At 36.1% G+C, this 24,191-nt stretch overlaps 1 protein-coding gene across 1 annotated transcript; it reads right to left on the bottom strand.

Moving 5' to 3' along the window:
• Positions 1 to 879: 879 nt before the first annotated feature.
• On the bottom strand, positions 880 to 22,112 carry LOC109046007 (protein Niban 2-like). Its single transcript, XM_042778832.1, has 13 exons — positions 21,858 to 22,112; positions 20,149 to 20,277; positions 19,820 to 19,925; positions 19,215 to 19,382; positions 11,962 to 12,077; positions 6,208 to 6,312; positions 5,914 to 6,076; positions 4,970 to 5,157; positions 4,731 to 4,886; positions 4,130 to 4,243; positions 3,886 to 3,993; positions 2,901 to 3,018; positions 880 to 2,805 (listed from the first exon to the last, which is right to left on the bottom strand). Exons 1-13 carry the CDS (start codon positions 22,095 to 22,097, stop codon positions 1,892 to 1,894), a joined length of 2,625 nt encoding a protein of 874 aa, XP_042634766.1. The 5' UTR covers positions 22,098 to 22,112; the 3' UTR covers positions 880 to 1,891.
• Between the last annotated feature and the right edge of the window lie 2,079 nt (positions 22,113 to 24,191).

Here is a 24,191-nt window from a genome sequence, read left to right on the forward strand (position 1 = left end):
TAACCAATTGTAAATTTGGTTAAAAACCAACTTTCAAAAGTGTTTAGAGGTTTGATTTGAAACCTCATTGGGAACACAATATCTTATTTGAAGAATGGTGTGTTTAACACATTTGATTTTAGGTTTGAGGTTGTATGACGTGACTTTGTTCAAACAGTCAGCGCTGTACTTAATGGAGATGTGCCTCATTGACCAGTTTTATACTTTCTACAACTACTGATGTTATTAATAAGTTAATATTGTTACACAATGAATGTTTAAATTTTGTTCTCCGAGACTTGCTTTAATCTAGCTGCAGGTTTTCTGTTATTTTGGGAAATCACTAGTTTTAAACCTTGCAATGGGTTGTTGTAAACTTCCTACATGAGTCGAGATCAGGCGTTCTTGTGTAATTCTGAAAATTACTACTGAATTGCAGAACAAACAGTGATTGAAACAAAACTCAAATTCATGTGGCCTTAGTTAATGTTCACCTGCAATACAGACACATGGAAACTGATTGACTAACTGAGAACAGAAATAGATCTACAATCCTCACACAATAATTTAAATGCACTATAGTTTTTAAGATAAATTAATCTTATTTGCAGAATGTATCAAAGTTTCATAAATAAATACAAAACTCTGATTTTATGCTTGAGAAACATTCAATGTTGAAAAAATTTCTCAATATTTTTGTGGAAACCATGAAAAAAATGTCTCAATATTTTTGTGGAAACATAATACTTTTTTTTTTTCCATGAATGTTCAAAACAATGCAAAAAAAAAAAAAAAAAAATAATAAAAAAAAAAAAAAAAAAACTTATATATACTGACTCCAAACTTTTTAATGCTAGTGTACATTATATGGTAACATCTTGAATTTGCACAACATGCACATTTCAAAATAATAGTCATTTATTTATCCATTGCTGCCTTACAAAATGAACAGAAGATGCAGAAAATAATCACAACACTTTTAAAATAAATAACAGAAAATAACCAGTGAAATATGTGTGAAGCTAAAATATGTTGCTTCGTTTCAAAAATTAGCAGAAAACATTAAAACATAAATATGTCCAGTAATGATTAACTGTTTTGAGAAGTTACATGCCAGAGCAAGCCTTTGCCCACCCGTCCTGTACGACACCTCAGAATTCCTCACATTCACGCATCATGAGTTAAGCTCCCCAAAGTTCCTCTATGATTTCCACAAAGCTACTGAACTAAGATCAGAACTGACTCAGAGGATTTTTCTACACCTACTTCAATCCTTTGCTCTAGCTGCAAATGGGTAATGATGTTTCACACACTTACAGGTGGAGGATGTGAATCTGGTCACAGCATGTCAGTGAGCACTAAACGCACATTACAGAGTGTTAAAGCATTCTATAGAAATAAGCTCACTTTAAATATTTTTAAACCACAAAGAAAAAAGTTTACAAGCATTAAAAAGCAAGCTTAAATTTATTTGAATGCATTTTGCAGAGTTATTAAGTGCTTAATTACGCTGCATTAATAAATGTACAATTAGTGTTTGAATATATTCCTCAATTAACGGAAGGCAAAAAAAGACTAAAGTTTCAGATGGCCCCTATGAAATGGAACTGTCAAAGTTATGACAGTTAGTTTATGAAACCTCTGCCACATAATTAGTGTGGGAGTCATGAGTTACATAAGAAAAAAAAAAAAAAAAAAAAAAAAGCACACAAGGTCATATAAATCTGTGTATATACTGTATGAGAATATTCTATATTCAATATTCACAAAATGTCTAAATTAAATGCAAGAACAGAAAATAAAACAAATAAAAAAAATAAAATAAACATCGACTTGATTGAAATATCAACCATAAAGTGTTGCTGATGGAAAGCAAACAAAAGTGTCTCTGCAAACACGTCTTCTATCTCACTCAGAGCAAGCATCTATCTGCTGTGGTTTCAACTTCCGTTTTCTTTTCTGAAGCATCACAAGTAGCTTTGGTGTCTAAATCAATGCTAGTTTTCACTCCCTCCACCAGAGTTAACATCACCTGCTCTGCGTCCACTACCTCGTCCCCCGTGTCAGGCTGAGGCTCCACTTCTTCTACATTCTCATTGGCTGGAGACTGAAACCCACTGTCATCGTGATGAAGAGGGCTCGAGTTGGTAGAGGTTTGAGCGAACTCCCCATCTGAGTCAATGGCGCCTTCGCTCAGGTGCTCACCGGGGTCTTCCTGGATGGCGATCTCGATCTGTTGAATGGCGCTTTCAATGGCAGATACACACTGCTGCTCTTCTAGAGCCCGTTCGATTTGTGTGGCATCTAATTCTCCCTCAACCTTTTTTGGCGACTCCCTTGACACTATCTCTGTTACCGTAGTGATGTGCTTCACCTCATCGCCCTCTTCCAAAGGCAACATCCTGTTGGTCAACTGTGAGCTGTCTTTTTCGACAACTTCCAGCACAGGATTTATGAGGTCTCGAATCTCAGTGACACTCTCAGGAGAACCTGGCTCTTTCTCGATGGGTACCTGCTGTACTGGGTTCACAGGCTTTTCTGTTTCAAGATCTTGTTCTCTCTGCCCTTCGTTCTCCTCCGGGATGCCGTCCACTCCTGGAACTTCCTGGCAGGACTCGTATGGCAGAGGCACCCCGTCCAGTTGGATCATGGAGACGATCTGTTTGCGTTTCCTGTTGGTCACTTCGCCACCTTGCGTCTCTCCTTTTACTCCTCCGAACTGGCCAGCCCAGTCGATGGTGTCCTCTCCCAGAAGATGCAGGTTGGGGTCACTGTTGGTCAATACCATTCTCTCTACATACAGTTCCTTCCCTCTACCGAACCCACCTTCACACACACAAAAAAAATCAAAAGGAATGAGTGGAAAACAGGTATGGTAAGGTATGGAGGCTGTGCTCTGTTGTGCTGAAGGGGCTGCAGACACTCACCCATCATGATGTCCTTGCTGACTGACTGCAGGACAGCTTCCTCAAAGATGCTCTCTACTAGTATGAATCTAGAGAAGTCCTCAAAGATCAGCTCCTTGAATTTGGGCAGATCCTAGGCATCAAAGACAATTTTCCTCCCATTTAAAATACGTTTCCTCATTTGATATGAAATTTTGATATCAATCAATCAAAATAAATTCTTAATTAGGCTGTATCTTCAAAAGATCAACAAACTACTGCTACTAAAATTATCAGCAACAAGATAAATTAATAAATTATAATAATAAATGTTTGGTTACAAATAATAATAATAAATATAATAATGGTTGTAGTATTTATAACCAGATGATACCAGAAAATAATAATTATTATTAGTAGTAGCAGTAATCAGATCATTTATTATTTCTATAATCATTTTATTACAAATAATAATAGTTATTATTACTATTATTTGTATTCTTATTATTCTTATTATTAATTACATCCACAACAATAATATTTTATACTATTTGGTTACAAATACTACTACCACCACCACTATTATTATTATTATTATTAGCAACAAGATCATAAATTAAATATTAATAATAATAATAATAATAATAATAATAATAATAATAATAATAATAAGAGATTAATAATTACAAATTCTAAATGATCTAGTTACATAATTTTATATTATCTGGTTACAAATACTACTATCATAATCATAACCATTATTATTATTAGCAACAATATTTTTAATTTTTTTTTAATTCACATTTGAATAAATTACACAGTCATAATATTAATAATAATTATGTCTTCCCACATTTTTAATATCTAGGTCATTTAGTCTCTTTTGGTGACATTTTTTGGCCCCATTAACATCTGAGAAATATTAAAAGAGCAACACAGTAGGAAAAATGGCATATTATCATAAAAACAATTAAAAACAATAGAACAAAGGCACTGAGGAAGGCTGATTTCTTGTACCAACCGGCGAACACGATGTGGAGAGCTGTTTCAGCATGTACGGTATGATAATTTGAAGCAAAGCCTCCCTGAAGAACTTTTTCCTCACTGTGCTGCTGTCATAGTCATATTTCTGCAGGACACAAACAAACAGAATTAAAATGAAGACGTCTTTAAAAATGCTCTAATATATCAAGGATCCAGGAGCTGTGTAACAAAACCCATTTCAGCTTTGCAGGGCAGAGTAAAGACCCAACTAACGTACGTACTTTGAGTACTCGGTCCTGACAGCGCTGGATGGTCTTGCAGAGATCCTCCCCGCTGTGGCCGTCTAGACTCTGATGGACCAACTGCTCAAACGTGTGCACTGCGTTGTCCATTTGCTACATTCATCAACAGAGGACATTTAGGAAGGCAGGGTGACAGATTGTCATCACCTTTGATGGTTTATTTGTACATTTTCTAGATTTCTAAAGGACAAAGGCTATTTTGGAATAACATACAAAATAGCATTTTGCATAGATAGAATTTCAAATTTTTTAAGTCTCAGTAGAGTCTCAATTACCAATATACCTGCAATATCAGGTATTACCCCTGGGTGGCGCTCATCAACAATAAATTGCTTTCTCTTTACTATTCTTTAGCCATTTTTCTCATTGATTGATGCTCTTGGCCTCAGTGCTAAATCAATGAGAATGCTTGTTTAATTTTGTTTGTAGGCACCAGAAAAATGAATGTAGGCTATGGAATGATTAATATCAAATCAATTTCAAGTGTTAGCACCAAGTACTGCAAAACTTCAAGAAGTTTTAGATATTCAAATGGAATATTTAAAAATGACAATAACAGCGTGGGTCTAAGGAAAGCCACCTGTCTCATGAGGATCTGAGCTCTCTGGATGAACACAGAGGGACTGGACACGTCACATCTCTGCTGGAGACCTTCAAGGTTCAGCGCCTCCATCTTCTCATAACAATTCTGCATCTTCACCGGATGGAAGGCCAACATGGAAATCTTGTCCATATGCTAGGGATGCGTATGGAGAGAGGTTTCGGAGTTAACTATTGCTTTAAAAAGGCTCTGCCAACATTGTTAAAGTCCTGCCTCACCTCTCCCAGTTTCTCCCTGCTGCTATCGTTCATTGTGTTCTTGCTGACCTCCACCAGCTCACGGAAGAGGATGTCCCTCACTTCAGAGAATCCTCTGCTGGTGGGCTCCATGAGGGCCTCCAGGATGGAGTGGATGTAGGGCTGAACCTTGCTTCTCACAAGCTGTTCAATGCGGGGTGAAACCAATGCTAACAAGAGGATTAGACAAATATTAGCAGACTAGTACGTCTCTTATAGGGGGAAAACCCCCACATATTTCATGTTAAACTCGTGTTTTGTTTAATCACGTGTAATTTCATGAAAACTGAATATTCAGAGCATATATGAAACATGTGTTTGTTTTCAGGTTGTGAGAGATATCCTGATCTACTCATGTTTAAATATGTGTCTCACGTCACAAATTTTTTCAAAAAGAATGCTCTAGAAAAGACTCAATTAAAGCTTAAGACTGATCACAATGACTCCAGGCCACATGATGGCCCCTGGTATCTGTGAACAAGTGATTGTAGGAAAGCACCTGTCTGTGTGTCAAAACAACCACTATTATACAGTAAGAATAGAGAAGCCATCACAAACACACAGATGGACTCTAAAGCAATTTAGAGATTTGTCCAAATCCTCAAAAATATGCCATCAAGATCATTTTGCTAATGTTATTTGAAAAGTGCTATGGGTGAAACACAATCCTTGCCACAAATGACACAGGAAAAATGTAGTACTTTTGCCAAACCTTCATTATGGCAGGACAGTCTGTGCTTTTTAGGTTAAAGCCAAACTATGTTGAGCGAGACTGAATTCCAATGAAAAAAGGCTCATGTGGAAGAATGTAAGACTGAAATAGTGCTTTTTTTAAAGCAACATCAGAAGTGTGTGGCCATGTATGACAGAGGCTAGAGGGAACATTTGTAATCTGTACAGAGAAGGTTGCTTGGCTCTTCTCTTACCACGGATCTTTCCAGAAACGTGCTCTTTGGACGTGATGATTTGGTCCATATCTGTGCGTAGAGCAGAGTCCAGACGGGGGCGCTCCATCTCACATACTTGAGCCAGAGCTTCGTGTTGAGTCTTTGTCTGTGACAGCACCTGTCTGTAAACTGCATCTGAGATCTGACAGGGTAAACAAACAGATGATAAACAAACCGCTGCAGATATACACATATGTATAAATTAACTCCTTAATTCAATAAGGTCTCAACTGATTCCATTTACAGCTCAGGAATCTACATATGAGAACCAACCAGCATCCAGTCCTTCTGTCTCTGCTGTAGTTTTCCTTTCAGCCGAGGTACGATCAGATTCTTCAGTTCAGGGTGCAAAGTCTCCATCACCAGGTTAGCAAGAATCTAGACACACAAGCACACAGATGAAAAAGCTAGTGGTTACACGGCAACTGGAAGTACATTTAAATAATGATGGCAGTATTTGAATAGTGCTTAAGAAACTGATAAGACCGCTTCGAGAGCATCATTAACCTCATGCCAGCAGCTCTATGGTTTTGCATGCATTTCTTCAGTATCTACGCCATCACAGACTGATGACTGTACGATGTCAAAACTATAAACTCCTGAAGCACAATGCTTTATCGTTCAAATCCATAACATAGACGCCCATCACAGATGGCTGCTTTGTTCATGCTCACTGTAGTCCATGCAATGACAGGCAAAACAGAAACAACCTTTGATGGCGAGAAACGTGTTTGCATGAACAAGACCGCTCTTTTCATGTGTGTTTTTAGGGATGGGACAATTGATTTATCATAACACACCACAAACATAACAGGTTCACTGTCTAAATATTAGGATTAGCGCACAATTAAAATGAGAGAGAGAGAGCGAGGTGGGAGGTGGGGGGGTCATGAAGTCAGAAAGAAAGAAAGAAAGAAAGAAAGATAAGAGAGAGAGAGAGAGAAGAGAGAGAGAGAGAGAAGAGAGAGAGAGAGAGAGAGAGAGAGAGAGAGAGAGAGTGAGAGAGAGAGAGAGAGAGCGAGAGAGAGAGAGAGAGAGAGAGAGAGACCAGCCACACCATGCACATACAATCAGGGGGGGTCATGAAGTCAGTGGAAGGGGCTTTTTTACGACCTGACAATGACCGACACATTTGTTTGGGGTTTATTAAATGGTCACCTGTAATGCATCCAGCCACACCATGCACATACAATCAAGCACCTCTAGATCACACTCATTTATGTGAGTAATGACTAATTGAACTCAAATGACTGCTATAAGCTTGGCTGAACAAACTGTTATAAATAACTATATGGAGAAGTTAAAGATGTTTGGGTGAGCAGCAGATGAGTTCAAGTTCCTCTTAAATACATGTGCTTCTGACAGTTTCATCCGACAGTAAATAGTACAGAATTGCTCGCCCCTCCCCTTGCTCAGTTTCCATAGCAACACAGGGGCCAGGTGGGCAGGAACACCATGCAGACCCCATGACAGAAAAACAAAAAACAGACGTCCCACACCCAGCAGTAATAACAGCCCACACAGCCGTTTCCAGTGTGGTGTCACATCCAGGCTGACCGTGACGCCCTGTAACACTGCTGAGGGTGGAATGAAGAGGAATGGCCATGCCTCTCACACATGCACAATGTCAATACCTTCTTTATATACACAACTCGTAGCACTTTCCCTGGTTAAATTAATCGGCTTTATACACACGCAAACACACAAAAAGCACATTCATAAGATACATTTCCTGGGTGTGTTCTGGAAGGAAGCAAAAACCCCCCGAGCATTTAAAGCCCAAAACAAGCAATTTCTTAGGATGATTTGTGTGTGCTTTTGAAGGAATATTCCTGGTTTAATACAACCTAAGCTATAAAACGAAACACTTCTGATGCCGTTGATTACCACAGAAAAAACATTTTACATCTTCTCTCAGTTGGTAAAAACAAACTTAAAAACTCCTTAACAATAATGCACACTAAGGCCCCGTTTACACTATTGTGTTTTCATTTTAAAACAGCGTTTTAGAATGAAAACGATCCTCGTCTACAGTGACGTTTTCCGCTGCGTTTCAGAAACGATCTCCGTTTACACTACAAACCTAAAACGCATGTCACGTGACAATTTGTGCTGGTACAGCCATAGATATGAATAGGTAGATTCCCTATTATTTAGATCGCAGAAGGATCTACGTGCTTGAAGCGATCGAATGGGGAATGTACCTATACATCTATTGGTACAACAATGCGCCTGATGTTATTGTTTACACGGTCGTCAATGTTACGCAGAGCGAATGTGGGCAGCCAAGCCATCGTTTTCAAAAGTCTCCGTTTTGGTCAATTTACACTGAAATGCAACCCCAAAGTGCAAAAATAAACATTTTATGTAGAGATGCATTGATACACATAATTATTTGTATTACAAAAAAAAAATAACGATTACAAAAATAACAATGCTCACATTAAATCCAGATCAACTGACACTAAACATTACATGCAGTGGAAAAATACTTTAATTAAAAATATACACATATTCCTTAAACTAATGAAAATTAGTATACAAGAACTAAACATTTAATACTTGACATACTTTGATACTCCAAATTTTATGTAAATGACAATTTTATAAAGGGAACAGAAGAACTAGGGGGGAAAAAAGTTGTTCTTGGTGTCTAGGGAAGCTACCATAATAGATAAAATGAAAACACTATTTTCCATTATGGGTCCCCTTTACGGGCACTGCATGGTTATGTGTCTGTGTGTTTGTGTGTGTGCGCGCGCATGAGAGCGTGAGATCTAAGGGCAACCAGCACCCAATAATTTTAATGATTGCCTGTTTGCATGTTATTCAAATCTGTGTGTGTACATGAGAAAGCGAGCAAGATAGACATTCCTAAATCTATTAGAAACTAAAGGTTATTTCTAGCACATTATGACTAAAATGAGACGGCAGGATAAACCACACAGACCTGACCATAACTCACTAATGACACATTCTCAGCCGTCTCTCTGCTTTGCGGTTTAGACATTATTGAGGGTTTGTGCTGCTCCAGCACAGTAGAGAGCTTAAATACAGAGTGATCAGTCTGATTCATCAAGATAAAGCTTTAAAATAGCTAGTCTTTTAGAAATGGGCTTCAGGTCAGAGGTAAAGATGTAAAATATTGTATTTGGTGTGATTGTGTGTTTAAATTAGTTTGGGAGGGAGAAATGGGTCATTCAGAAAGATGAATTCTTATAAGGTCACAAATACTAGCACATTTAAGATATGAACACTTATTCAAAAATTTTGCTCTGAGGTTAGCCAGCCATAATGGGTCATTTACATAGAAGTCTTAAAGGAACAGTACAGCATGAGTTTAAAGGGATAGTTTACCCAAAAATGAAAATTCTGTCATTAATTACTCACCTTGATGTCATTCCAAACCTTCGTTAATCTTTGAAATACAAATTAAGATAAGAATTTTAATTTTAGGGTAAACTTTCCCTTAAAGAGTCACAGAGTTTCTAAGGCTCATATAGCATGGAAAATATTGATCTAAAAGTAAATAGTTTTTTTTTTTGGTGCATGAAATCATGACTAACATTGTAAATAAGAGAAAAATAAAAAGCTACAATATAGTCTCTTTAAGAGCTTAAATGACAGAGCCAATCCTGATACTCTTCCACCTGTTTTTACCTTCTAAAAAACAGCTTAAATAAACACCTGGTGGAAGTTGGTTTGGCATGGTTTCTAGCTTTTTCTAAGATGCAGTGGTGGAGCTAGAGATTTATACATGGGGTGGCCAAGGCTAATTCAGGGGGTCATAGACCATGACAGAAAATCAGTGTAATTCCAACCTAACATTTAAAAAAAAAAAGAAAAAAAAAAAAAAAAATAAAAACGATTGCGGATTCTATCATCTGACTAACCAGCGGTTGGAGCAAAACATCTAACATTAACTTATACAGTGAATTTTGTAAATGTTGTTCAAGAAACCTAAAACTTCAACTTACTTCAAACAAGGCTGCCAAGTTTAAAGTTCAGCCTGGAGCGAGAATTATTCAGGAATACAGGTATACAAACTAATTTTTATTAATTATAAGAAAAAAAAAAAAAAAAAAAAAAAAAAAAAAAAAAAAAAAAACTTATATGCAGTGGCGGATATGGCCAAAATTCACTGGGGGAACTCTAAATTAAAAAAAAGCAGGGTGGGACCTTTCAGATGCATTTAATTAATAATACACAAACCTTATATAATCTATAGTAACATTAAACTTATTTCATACTGCAATTCTGCACCTGCAATTCTGGCCAAATTAAAGATATGTTGTGTGTGAATTTGAACGTTATAAGCATCATTAATGACCTTCATAAAAAAAATAAAAAAAAAAAAAAAAAAAAAAAAACACACAACAAACACTGATTTGATTAGTGAAATGAAAGAACGATGTAATAAAAAATTACAATGATTATTGTCTCTAATTGGCCTGTTTAGCAAAGCCCTCAAAACACTTATTATTTAGTGGTAAATTTTTGCATGATTTGTAGAATATATTTAATTGTTTACACTTTGCCAGAATGTTTGCAATTAGTTTTTTTAAAGGGTAACATGACATTGTTAAGAACTCGCTTATATGCTTACATTTCTTTTCAGGAGCATTTGTGCTCCTGCTTAAATAAATAAATAAATAAAGAAAGAAAGAAAGAACACCTTCGAAACAATGACAGAAAGGAATCTTCCCATTATAAGGTGATTTGACTTTTTTTTTTAAATCTTTTTACTGCCATTTTTTCTAACTTTATTAAATGTGCCAAAAAAATTAGATTTACACATGTTTATCAAAAATTGTAATTAAACAAATTCAACTAAAATGATAAGATACAATCATGAAGTATAAGTTACCAGTCAAATTAACCATCAACAATTCATCTTTGCATGGCACAAAAGAGCACAAATGTGGAATATTTACAGACCTTTTGACAAGACTCAGAGGTGGCATTAATGCATAATGTCAATCTCATAATGTCAATGTTATGAGATTAATGTTAAATATAAAGTTTTGAATATAGAAAATGTTAAAGATTTAAATGATTCAATTTATACTTTAAAAATTAAACTGAATCTGCCAGTAGGTGGTAGCAAGTCAAAGTCTTGGTTACCGATTCATTTGTTCAGTTGATTTGTTCAAAAGGCTGTTTCATTTAGGAACAAAGCAAATGACTCCATTTATGAATGGGTCACTGAATCATTGACTCACTAGATTTATTCAAAAACACAGATTCATTCATAAACGAAACACCACTGTGTTTGAATGGAGATGAGCAGCGGCTCAGCTGTGAATTTATTTGGAACTATTTTTGTTGACAATAGAACACAATCAGACAACAGTGTTCCTAAAATGCAAGTCACTTTAATGTTAACTTTTGTATAAAATCAAAAATGTATAAAACTGTTGTATGAAATCAATATCACATTTGCTAACTCCCTTTATCATTAAAAATCCGTCACCCATCTTAGTTCAGTTCATCGCAATCTCACAGACTTGCATTTTAATTAATGAAGCTCTCAACACTTCACACTGAATTTATTATTTACATCGTCACTACACTGTTTGTTAAAATGAATGACAAACTGCAGTCTGCTTTCACGATGTGTTCTGTGAGGAGCAAGATGCGCACAGATAGAAAAGCATTCACTCCCAAGACTCCGTCCCCCCACGTCCCCACAATTAGTAAAAATGTAATAAACGTATTTTTTGCAAAATTCTCCTCTCTAGTGTGCATTTTTCTTGCTAGTATATGGACACTGAATGGAGTTAGCAGAGGCTGGAATGTACACCGGACAAGATGAAGCACGATGCGGCACACCAGACACCAGATTACGATTAAACAAAGAAAATGAGATAGTAGCATATTAAATTTTGGAGTGGCACCTGGGTTGGCCGTTTGGTTCCGCCACTGCTGAGATGATCATTTATGGTCATTAGTTGGTCTAGATTTTTTTTCTAGATTGCTCTGACATTTTTCAGATATTCCAAATGAATATGAATGAGCTTCACCAACCTGTGCTTGGTTTCCACACATCATGTCCCAGGTGCCGTAGTGACCCTTGGCCTGCCTGTAGAGTCGCAGGGCGTCTGTGAAAGCTGGTGTAGCTACCTTGCACTCTTCCGACAGTCCTAAAAAAAGGTCAAGAAACATGACATGTTATAGAAGCGTGTCACATGATTACCTACGGCACAAGGGTTGCGCCTTGTGCCTATGGCCAAATCACAGCCATGATGATAAAGAGCATGTGCTATTGCTCAAATATTCAAGGCTGTCCACCAGAGGCGTTTCCAAGGACGCAAGGGAGGCAGTACCTCCTCAAAATATTGGATGAGAAAAACATTTGTAGTGCCAAAATAAAACACCACAAATACTACAAAAAATAACATTAAATAGTATATAAATTACTTGTTTTTCCTAAAGAATCCCTGTCCAACAACGAAACCAGCAGATAAAAGTTACAGCGGGAGTCTATGTCTCTCTTGCCTCCCCTGAGCCCAACAGACCTCCTAAAGTGTGCGGTGAATTTGGTGGTGGGGTGACTGAGAATGAATGGGGGAAATTCACATGAGAGGAGGCAATGCCTCCATCACAATATGCTTGGATATGACTGGTTATGAGTAAACAAGTAAACAACTTTCACAATTAGATATAACCACTTTCTTACGTCAAAAAAGATTTGAAATGGCCTGAAAACATGATCTTTGGGAGTTTTTAGTGAGTAATCAGCTTGGTGAAATTTAAAGTAAATCTCTCTTACTGTGATCAATATTTACAGCGCTTTGGTTACTGATGATTCAAAAAATTCTAAAATATTTAGCTATTAAAAAGAATAGCTGAACATAAGTTCATAAATAAAATGTTTAAATTGTTACTGCCTTGAGTTATTATTTTGGAATAAATGTAAACTGTTTAAAAACACTAACTTGAGATTCATACTTGGATTTATTATATTGTTAATGTAAAAATCTAAAATAGAATCTATACCATCTAAAATTTGCACTAAGAATATTAATTTAGACAGTTTTGCTTGGTTGGCCTTAAAAGTTTTTGAATTCAAGACAATCAAGGAGAAGTCTGAACAATCCTTACCAGCTTCTGATTGTTTATTTGCTGGTCCAAGCTGGTGACGACCAACTTGGACCACCTCATGTACAGCTGGCACAGCCTGGTTTTTCCAGCAAGGAAAATGAATAGATTTTAATAAGTTGTGCTCAAGAAAAAGACCTGCACTAAAAAGACCTCATCTTCACATTCAGTAAGAGTCTGTGGATGGAAACTACAGCTACCACCACTCAAACAGAGAATCCACAAGAAAAACACTTAAATGGAGATATAATCACATGGCACTGTAGTGAATATGGATAATGTGCTAGATGTAGGACTGATTGTGTAAAAGCTGTATATTAGAGGTGATGAAAGAATCCAAATTTACATGATGATGGACATGAGAAATGAGCATTGGCAAGCTGCACAAACACTCACAAGGCAGGAGCTGCTGACGGAGAGTGTGTATATCTGCGTGCTGCAGTAAGTTTCAGATTGGCCGACACAAAGACAGGAAGTCAGCAGAGATGGAAGGATGGAGTGTGTAACAGTCTGTCAGAAACAGGAAATCCACTCAATGTCCATTTTCCAAGGGGGGGGGGGAAGAGGCTGAGACAGAGAGAGAGAGCGAGAGCGAGAGCGAGAGAGAGAGAGAGAGAGAGAGAGACACACACAGAATGGAGGAAAGTAGAAAATAACTAGCTTTTCTTGGCATGAGCCCCATGAGAAAACACTAGATGCATTTGTCAGCAGTCTGCTTGGAGAAAGTCCCTAGAGTTCTGTACTCAATATAACACAACCTCAAATCAGTATTAAACCCCCTCGTCCTCGAACATGTACACCAGTAATACCACCAGCAGTCCTAACAAACTAGAGACAGCTTACAACAAAAGTTAATTTGAATGTGGCTCATTGTGTGTGCGTGTGTTTAGTGTCAGGTGAAGAAGAAAAAAAAAAAAAAAAAAATATTGAGCGGCACTCGTTTTCTCTGGCAAGCTGGCAGGCCTGAGAAACTCAATGTGAGAGTCTTGAGCAAAAATAGTACATGTGGTAAAGTTTAGTGTGGGCCACCTCTGGCATGGGACTGCACGGTGGTTAGCCAAGACTCTTGGGATGGCTGGTTCCCAGTGTTCCTTTGTCACCGCATGTGTGCACTCTTACCATTATTGTTCCGTTCACTGGAGCATTTCCCATTTGGACTAAAAGCATAAGAACTAGACGAGTTTCAAGAAAAAACATCTCATCTCTGAATCAATAATGAGAACAACGGAAAACATTTTAGCTTTTTAAATGACATTTCTTTCCAAATCTGGAGGAAAGCGATTTCTAGAGCAAGCAAAAATTTTTGCCCGTTTAGTTTTAGTATAAAGAAAAACAAGTAAATTTGCTTCAATACAATGTTTCTCTTTAGTTTAAAAGGGCCACATAATGTGTCAATCAAATTTTCTAAATCTTTTTAATTTCAATGAAAAAAAAAATTAAGCGCGCTATGAAATCATGGTACTTTTAGATCATAAAATTTCCACCACAGTAAAAAAAATAAAATAAAATAAAATAATAATAATAATAATAATAATAATAATAATAATAATAATAATAATAATAATAATTAAAACTAATTTACATTTATTAAAACTAAGCAGAAAAAAAAGACTCATTGTGATTCACTGTGCCAGATTGTGATTAACATGTGACTGCCCACATTTATACACCAAGACATTTAAATATTTTAATTAAATTGTAAAAAAAAATAAAAAAAAAATAAAAAAAAAAAAATAAAAAAAAAATCAATACACAATTTTTTTTTCTTCTGATTTTTTTTTTTTTTTTTTTCCGCCTTAAAGGGGTCCTATTATGCTCTTTTACAAAGTCTTGATTTTGTTTCAGGGGTGGTTCGAAAAACGCATTATTTTTCACACAATATACATTATTACAGCCCGCCTTATGAAAAATGAAATGTGTTGTGATTGGTTAGCTGTCCCAGTGCGTTGTGATTGGTGAACAGCTTAGACAGTGTTTCAGTACTGCCCCACCCCTTGCCAAAGCAGCAAGTTCTGTCTGCACCAGTATAATTAAGTATGGTGTCAATATTGCCATATCAATTTGAGCCGGTTTCAGACCCCAAGGATACTGAACAAGAACCTTTGCACGAACGGATATTGCAAGACATATTAGAGTGGTAGCTTGGGTTGGGCCGACAGACGTTGGCATCGTTCATCGCCGATGGCTGATAGACATCACAATGTTGAGCCGGCATCATATCCACCCCCATTATACCCCCCGCAATCCGCCGCATCCCAATACCGTTTTGAAATTTTATGTACTGTAATGTAACAGGCAACTGTTAGCAAACATTATTTGTTTTCCGTGCCTTTCTGAATACGGATGCACACTTCAGGCACACCCTCCACCCCCTGAAAAATAACTGCATTTACTATGTACAGATAAGTGTAACGGTAATATGGTTAATTCAGAAATTCAAAAGATTTATGAATTACTTTATGTATTACAAAATGATGCACTCAACCAAGTGTTCCATCCACGACCTCGCCCCTCCCCACCCCCCAACCATTCGAATTTCCGTAGGCGGGAATTATTTTAATGATATTCTAAAGGGCCACATTTTTTTTTTTTAATTTCTCTCTTTGGAGTGGACTTTGAGAGCCTTTCTCAATAACAAAAGAAAATTCATATTATTTTAACGTAAAAAATTTCTCACAAAAACAAAAATGTATGGTTTTGTAACTTTGTAGATCTTTTTTTATACCCAAACATACACACTACACACTGACTAACATTGAAAAAGTGAAAAGGCCTAATAGGACCCCTTTAACTATTATAACAACCATTATTGTAACAACTATTATTTTTTGTAGTGATTATATTACTTTTATTTTTATATTTTATCACAAAATTGATCAGTTAATTTCGTGATAAAAACAAAAAAATATGGTATTTTTAACACAAAAACAAAAAACTAAACAATTACAAAATAAATTTCTTAGGATGTGAAGGTGGGATTGGGGTGATAAAAACAAAACAAATGTATGGTCTTTTTAACACACATTTGAGATACTTAAAGAAAAAAAAAAAAAAAAAACACTGGCACTGCATCCAAGTCACTGCTCTGGAGGTTCACATGTGGGCGTGAACCACTGGGCTGTTATTAAATTCTAGCTGAATTCAAAGCGTTGTGTTTGGTTGTGTATTGCAGTGTCTATGATTCCATCTATGAAACTGACTTTCACCTCTACTTCAATTTTAAAACCGGTTTGATTTCTTTCTGCCAGGCACACTATGATGTCATAATGGGTGTGACGATGTGACTGATTACTAACTGTCCAAGTTGCCAATGAGACGGGTACAACTGCAAAAAAACAAATGACTAACCATTACCACAGGCTGTCAGAACAATGACTAATACAATTACTAAAAAAATGGTGATTGAATGCAAATTTTACATTCCGAACAATGTTTGAATCTCTCCACTGGTTTAGTCCCATTCCAGAAGCCTAAGAGATCAATTAAAACATGCATTGAATTCATACACAGCCTTAGTTCAAATTCAAATAGCTTAACAGTGTGTATCTGCAGTTTGCTTTATCTTAGCTCTGTGAAAGGCCTTTGTGTATAATTCATCTTGATTTCTTTCCAATGCAATAAAACCCAAGCCCTTTGAGCACCTGCTGTAATACCACAGCTTTGCATGTGGTTGATCTTACCTGCCCTCAGGTAACCCTCTAGCCAAAACACAGAGCTGCATTCTCATGTATGTGGAGCAACTACCTCACGTCTTCTCAGCCCTTGGCTTCAGGCAGGTCTCGTGGATTCTGCTGGGCCCTTCCCTGCTGCCTCAAAAGGCAAATGATATTCCCTATATAACTTATAGCACTTGTGACTTTGTTTTGGGCTGTTACCAAGTCAGGCACCATATCTCACCTTTAAGATCTTAAAAAGTCTGGAGGCAAACTAGACATCTCACAATGTTTGCTGTACATATTGATCTGGGAAGTCCCTTGTTACATGTTAATTTTAAACCAATATGCGAAACGGGCTGAGGAACAACACTTCTTTTACCCTAACTAAAGCACATTACTCATCTTATTGTGCATGAATTATAGTCCAAGTTATTTGAAAAAAAAAAAAAATAATAATAATGGCTTAATAATCTTTCATCAAAATGTACTTGATTCACCACTGCTTTTGTTTTTGGTGATGTCACAAGATGATCAGTTAATACAAAGCAACAGTGAAACAGCTATTTATTCTTGTGTTTGTGCTTCTGCTTTAACAACAGAAGCAAACCATTTGAAAAATCAAGATGTTCTAAGGCTAAACTTCAGTCTTCAAAACCCTACTTTTCAATTCCCAATGGATAAAATTAAGCCCAGCCCAACATATTTTCTCCAGTTTATGTCACAAAAACAAAAAATATGCCACAATGTGGTAGTCACTTGGCTTGTATAGTTTTTGCAGGTAAATCAGCAGGAAGGTCACTGCAAAGGACCCACCTTTAAAAGATCAATCTTTGTCTGTGGACAGCAGAAAGTTCTGGGTTTCCTCAAAGTTGACAGACAGGTGAGAAGGAATGAATGGAGAAAAAAAAAAAAAAAAAAAAAAAAAAAGCAGCAATTTATGATTATTATATGCCTCTTCAGGTCAGGCCGTGAGTGATATAGCTATTTATCAGACACATCTCTAAATAATATTTAGCTGCCTCTCATCACTTCCCAGTTGTGATTACAAGAGGTATTTGATGTTATAGATCTGCATAAATTGTATGGTATCTGGTCTTGAAACCTTGTGTCATCATCATTTGTGATCCACAAAACTAGTAATTTGCTGTCATGCCTTGACAAGCCTAAATGAGAGTACTCCAAGGCATTATGGGAAGGTGTTGACATGGTCAGAGGATGTTCAGTTAGCAGTCAACAACTGGCAACATGTTGGGAGCTATGCTGCTCTGCAAGTTGTGCAATTCTTATATCAGCCAATAAATACAATACCTCCTGTTGTTTGTCAGCTTCTATAGTGCGACATTCTTCAGACACTCTTATTTTTATTTAAACTTTAAATGCAAATGCAGTAATTATTTTTAATAATCTTATTTCTTTGATTTGCACCATTCAAATAAGTTTCTTATGCTCACCAAGGCTGCATTTATTTTATCAAAAGCACAGATAAAAACAGTAATATTGTGAAATATTATTACAATTTTACATATCTTTTGTTCTACTGTAATGTAATAAAATACATTTTAAAACATGCTATTCCTGTGATGGCAAAGCTGAATTTTTAGCATCCATTACTCAAGTCTTCAGTATAACTTGATACTTCAGAAATCAATCTAATATACTTAATTGAAGCTCAAGAAACATTTCTTATTATCATTAATGTTTAAAACAGTTGTGCTGCTTAATATTTTTGTGGAAACCATGTTAAATTTTTTTCAGGATTCTTTAATGTATAGAATGTATTTTAAGAAATATTTATTTTGTAACCTTATAAATGTCTTTACTGTGAATAAATGTTCACTGTTCTTGTAAGGGATATTTAACATCAGTTAAAATGATAAAAGGAACATCCTCCGCACCTTTTCAAAGTCATTTCAAAAGCATTCGACTTAAGCTGTGACAAACACTTTTCCCCCTCACAAACACAGGCACTGAAACACACCCTGCTGTGTGATTTGAAATATGACAATAAGCCAGAAGACAGGTGATCTGTGAGGGTGGAGTTGAAGGTAATGCAATACTATGAATTTTTACAAAGGCATGCAGGGATTTCTGAGCATATTTAGCTAGAAAAGCTCTTTAAACTATGTTTGAGTGATGGGAAGGAAACACTAATCTCGCAGATCAAATCTCTGTTCATTCATCTCTTATTGTGACATAAATCAGAGAGAAATGATTATGCAGCAAATGTTCCGGAATGAAGTTCCGTTTTAATGATATTTTCCATCACAGGAAAGTAGTAGACAAGGCAAAATCTACTCCTCTAACAGCTTTATGTTGAAAAACTACAGCAACTTTCTCATGGCAGTGTGCATCTTTTGTGCACACAAATTAACAAATGAAGATGTGAACTACCGTTTCCTGCGATTGTGATATAGATGAAGTAGAGAAGACAGGTCTTTTTAAACTCAGCAAAGCAGATACACTTAGAGAGAATCAAATGTAGTGTCAATCTAAAAACAGTACAAATGCTTGACCGTGACTCACCATTGTTGCTGTGTCTCACACAGTCCTGGAAGACAGCATGCCACTTCTTCTGTTCTTTCTCCGTCATGACGCAGAAATAGTGATGGCGGGCGTATGGATGCCACAGGATGAGGGGAAACTGTGTGGGGCACTTCAGAAACGGGGCGCTGGCTGATTTGGCCTTTGTATCTATAACAACAGATGACAATACAAGAAAATGATTACAAATTATTTCAAATTACACTGTTTAGACTGAATAGCGAATATACCGCTGTATACAGTGTTCAGAGAACTCATCCTACATTTATCCTGTCTATTTTAGACCAAAAAGAAAAAAATTAATTGAAACAATTATATCATGAGATCAGATAAAAACTTATAAATAAAATAAATAACCAGTTACATAAACTGAAATATGAAAAAATATTATTAAATTATTATACTAAATTATTATTTTTTAATTATTTAACTTTTTTGATTCCTAATGGATATAATGTGTTCATACTTGGACTTTATTAAAATAATATTGTGCTACATTTCAGTTAGGATCTTTCAGGATTCAAGTAGGATTTTCTGAAGATGCTACTTTTGCATCGGTTTATTTATTGTATTAATTCATTTCTCACCACCCAGGCTATTGTTGAGAAGTCCCAGGTATTCCTCCATAGAGGTCAGGGCTCTGTACCCGGCACAGTTAATGACCCCTTTGGAGTGGATACCTCGATCATGTGCCTGTAGAGGAAACACACAGCTCAGAATCACTCTGCAGCTGAGGAAATGACAAACATGCCCACTATCAGCAGAACACTTTAGATTTCAGTTAGGTACAGTAATGCAAGATTAACATTCAGATCATTTTTCTTTTGTTTACATTTAATTATCTCAGCTGGGCGTGTTTGTGGTGAAAGCATAAACAAACAAACAAAAAAAAACATACTCAGGTGTTTACACTTACCGCTTTGCTCTCATACAAGCTGATGTTGTAGGAGTCGCCCACATACAAAAAGCGGCTCCTCCATTTTTTGCTCTCTTCCAGATACTGAAACAAACCTCCAGAGAAGATGGACTTGTTCTTCAGAGGTTCCTGTGGTGGGAACAAACATTTTTAATGGATGCAAATCAAAATCATTTTACTAGATGAAAGACTAAAAAACAACATACAATGAATGGTGTTTAGAGGACCAAGGCGAAACACTCCTAACAGTCTAGAATAACAAAAGGTCAGCTTGAGACGTGTTTATATAACCTAGATCTGAGCGATTCAACCTAGAATAAGAAATGGGTGGAGCAACTGGTACATAAAAGACATTCAAGCTTGTGTTATGTCTACAGTCAAAATCACTGCTTTCTGCTAATGGATGCTGAATTTACCACTTGTGGGTGCACATGCCTTTGAACACGGTTACTTGGCTGATCTTTGAAACTAAATACAAATAAATGCAGACAGATATTTTTCAAGTCCAGCTGTCCTGGCTCATAACTACTGAGGGACTTAAAAAATGAGAGTGCACAAGTGTTTTTCTTGGCCATGGTCTAGATTTCTGTGTTGAGTAGAGATCAAATGACTTCATGGACAATTGATAATTGGGGAGGCCAGGAGCGTTTGGAGACCAATAAGAAAGTAAAATGTTCACAATTAAGGGCTGAGATAACCAAGATAACCGGGGGACACAGAACATCTTTCAAACCTAATGCAATCAAACCACTGCTGCTGACATTGTGCTGGTGTCTGATCTTGAACTGTTTGACAGATTTTTGTCCACTGCAGAAAAGCTGGTTTCAGCTCCTGAGACCTGCTTGTCTCAACCCAGAAGCAGTTAATATCAGAGGCCAGGAGGTTGGGATAACATCCATAACAAGTAAAGCTTTTAAAACAACAACAACTTAGCCTGGCAAAACTAACTAGATCATTCCGATTATAATCAAAGTCTTCTAAACTGGGAATGCTCTGGGGCGATATGCATTCAGTTGATGGATGCAACGCTCCCATGCGTTGGACAGCAGCTCCAGCCACTTCAATTTTTCATGTTTGTCTAAAAAAATTTTAGTTACTGATATTAATTATATGAATTGATTGCTATGAATTGTATGTGTTATAACTGCTTTTGGCAATTGCATCTACACAATTCATTCTTTTTTACAATAGTGAAACTTGTAAAAAAAGGACAATAATGCTTCATTTATGGGCAAGTTATACTGTTGGTTACATCATCCTTAGACCTAGTGTAAACATGGGCTGGCACCAGCACCAGCATAATTTTGGTGGAAAATGGCATTAAGTAAGGTCTACCAAATATCCTTTGATTCTTCAGTGTATGCAATGGTGTCTGAAGTCTTCATGTGCTTGTGTGTGTGTGTGTGTATTTGCTATTCATGCCTTTGTTACAATTATTTAACTTGTGTGAAATCTGCTCTACTTCCTATTCACCAACTTCATGCTGATAAGTACGACCACAGAGAGCCTTCAAACTGAGGGAAACGGTAGAGCAGAGCCCAAAACAAAACAAAAAATTGAAGTAAAAACTGAGGCAGGAAGGCTTTACTTCTGATCTAATTTTAACCTGGTGTGGGCAATATTCTTTCCCATAGTTTGACAATCTTTCCCCATCACTCTGGGATCTACATCACAGGACAGATAAAGGTGAAATATGGGGGAGGTTTTACCTTTCTGTGTAGCAGTTGTGTCTGGGTATTCCCTCCTCCTTCGATCTCATAGCGCACACTGTTGAACAAAGCCACGGCATACTGCTGCTCATAAAACCTCCCAAACTCTGCCATCACAGCACTGGTGCGGGCTAAGTTGAAACAGAGATACAGGAATGTTAGATTTAATGAAGAACCACAGCACAGGAATGAAATGATTATTTTACAACTGCAGAGTACACTGCAAATTGAAGGCTGCATTTAGAGGTTACGTTAGGTCAAATGGCAGTATAAACATTTAATCACTATCACGAAATATTATAAACCTGTTCAGTTAGTTTTAGTATTTTAGTTGAGAATTGTTCCCAAAAGCAATTACGCAAGATAACAACAAACATGCAAACACAGGAAAAACCTAGCCTCTTACAGCACCAAACTAAACAGAGCTGTAACTTGATCCAAGATTTTTAGTTGACTAGAACTAGAGTGTGAAATACTACAAGTGAGAGTCCACTGTCAACTGCACATCATTAACCCAAGTCTGCATGTGTGGGTTTGAAAGTTCAAATGGAAATCATGATATGGTCATATGCGATTATTAAACCTCAAAAGGTTTTTTTATTACTAATTATATAATTATATAATATATATATTAGGGCTGTCAAATGATTAATCACGATTAATCACATCCAAAATAAAAGTTTTGTTTACATAATATATGTATGTGTACAGGGTATATTTATTATGTATATATAAATACACACACATAATATATATATTTAGAAAATATTTACATGTATATACATTTATATATTTATATTCTTATATTTTATATTATATATAAATATATAAACATAACATATTCTTAAATATATACATGCATGTGTGTGTATTTATATATACATAATAAATATACACAGTATACACACATATTATGTAAACAAAACTTTTATTTTGGATGTGATTAATCGTGATTAATCATTTGACAGCCCTAATATATATATATATATATATAGATATATATATATATTATATATATATATATATATATATATATTATATATATATATAAATATATATATATATATATAATTAGTAATAAAAAATGCATAATCTATTTTAATAAAATAGTAATTTAAATAATAAGATAATAACAATTTATTCTATTGTAACAGTTGTATCAGTTATATATCTGTGAAAATGCTGATCCTGAAATTTAATAGGTCTACAACACAAAAGGTGGTCAACAATCAATGGGAATTCTTGATAAAAAGAGAAACAGTTGCAAAAACAGTCAAGTGTGGAAACACATGGACACAGTATCAAAATAAACATTAAAAATGAAAAGGCCGGAGCCTGCAGGCTAATCGGAGCTTTATGAAAAGAAGGTGGTGATATTAAGAAGAATTTGCTTATATAAATAGCCCAATAAATGGAAAAAGTGACGCATGATCAGAGGTGATCACATTTGAATGCCATATTCAAAGCATCTTGGTCTAGTTTTACTGTAAACAATATCCTTGGATGCTGGTGAATATTGGCACGTGTTTAAATGTATGTGAAAGGATATGCTTTCATAAAAACAGGAAGGAACAACCTGACAGGAACGGAAAAGGAAGAAGGGCCACATCTGATATCAACTGAAGTTTCAGTACATCACTCCAAGTACACATGGCCTTCTGGGTATTCCAGTTTAGTGTAGGTCTCCACAGGAAAGAATCTCTTCACTTACACCTCATTTCTCAAGCACTCCATCAGATTAGAAGCTTCTTGTTACAGAACATTTGAACATGAAAAGCATGTTGTATTTGCATGAATGCAGCAGCCGGTGTTTCTGCGAGAGCAGACCATTCTCTAGCAGACTCACTATTGTATTAAACTAGAATAACTTGTAGACTCGGTTTGCTTTGGCTCAGTGTTGACTATTCCACTGTATTCATTTACATGTATATTTGCAGAAAGTGTTTCTAGACGTTCAGTCAGCACAGGTGGAACAGGTGCTGGCAATGTTTCGCTGGAAAACTTCTTATCAGCATAACTCCTGAAATGTAATGCTGTTTTGAACGCTGCACATCACGTCATTCATCGCATCTTAAGATGGGTTCCACTCTGAGCATGTTAAAACGCATAATTAGAGCAGGGGTTTTCAGTCTTGGACCCCCAGGTGGCTGCAATTAATTAAATAATCCAGAACTTAACCCTAACATCAAATAACAAAAAAAATAATAATAATAATAATAATAATAATAATAATAATAATAATAAAAAATTAATTAAATAATCCAGAACTTAACCCTAACAGCACAGTACATAGTAAGTAGATTTCTTTTTATAATGTAATATAATAGAAACTAA

The sequence above is a fragment of the Cyprinus carpio genome, chromosome A21 (genome assembly GCF_018340385.1).
Source record: "Cyprinus carpio isolate SPL01 chromosome A21, ASM1834038v1, whole genome shotgun sequence".
In the NCBI taxonomy this organism is placed as follows: domain Eukaryota; kingdom Metazoa; phylum Chordata; class Actinopteri; order Cypriniformes; family Cyprinidae; genus Cyprinus; species Cyprinus carpio.

Bases quoted from the DNA above. Each gene is read 5' to 3' on its own strand.
- LOC109046007 (XM_042778832.1), bottom strand. From the start codon at position 22,097: ATGCAGCCTTCAATTTGCAGTGTACTCTGCAGTTGTAAAATAATCATT. The intron at 19,926-20,148 runs GTAAGTGTAAAC...TTTCCTCTACAG, and splicing joins GCTTGTATGAGAGCAAAGCG to GCACATGATCGAGGTATCCA. The intron at 6,313-11,961 runs GTTGGTGAAGCT...TTGTGTGTCTAG, and splicing joins TGTGTGGAAACCAAGCACAG to ATTCTTGCTAACCTGGTGAT.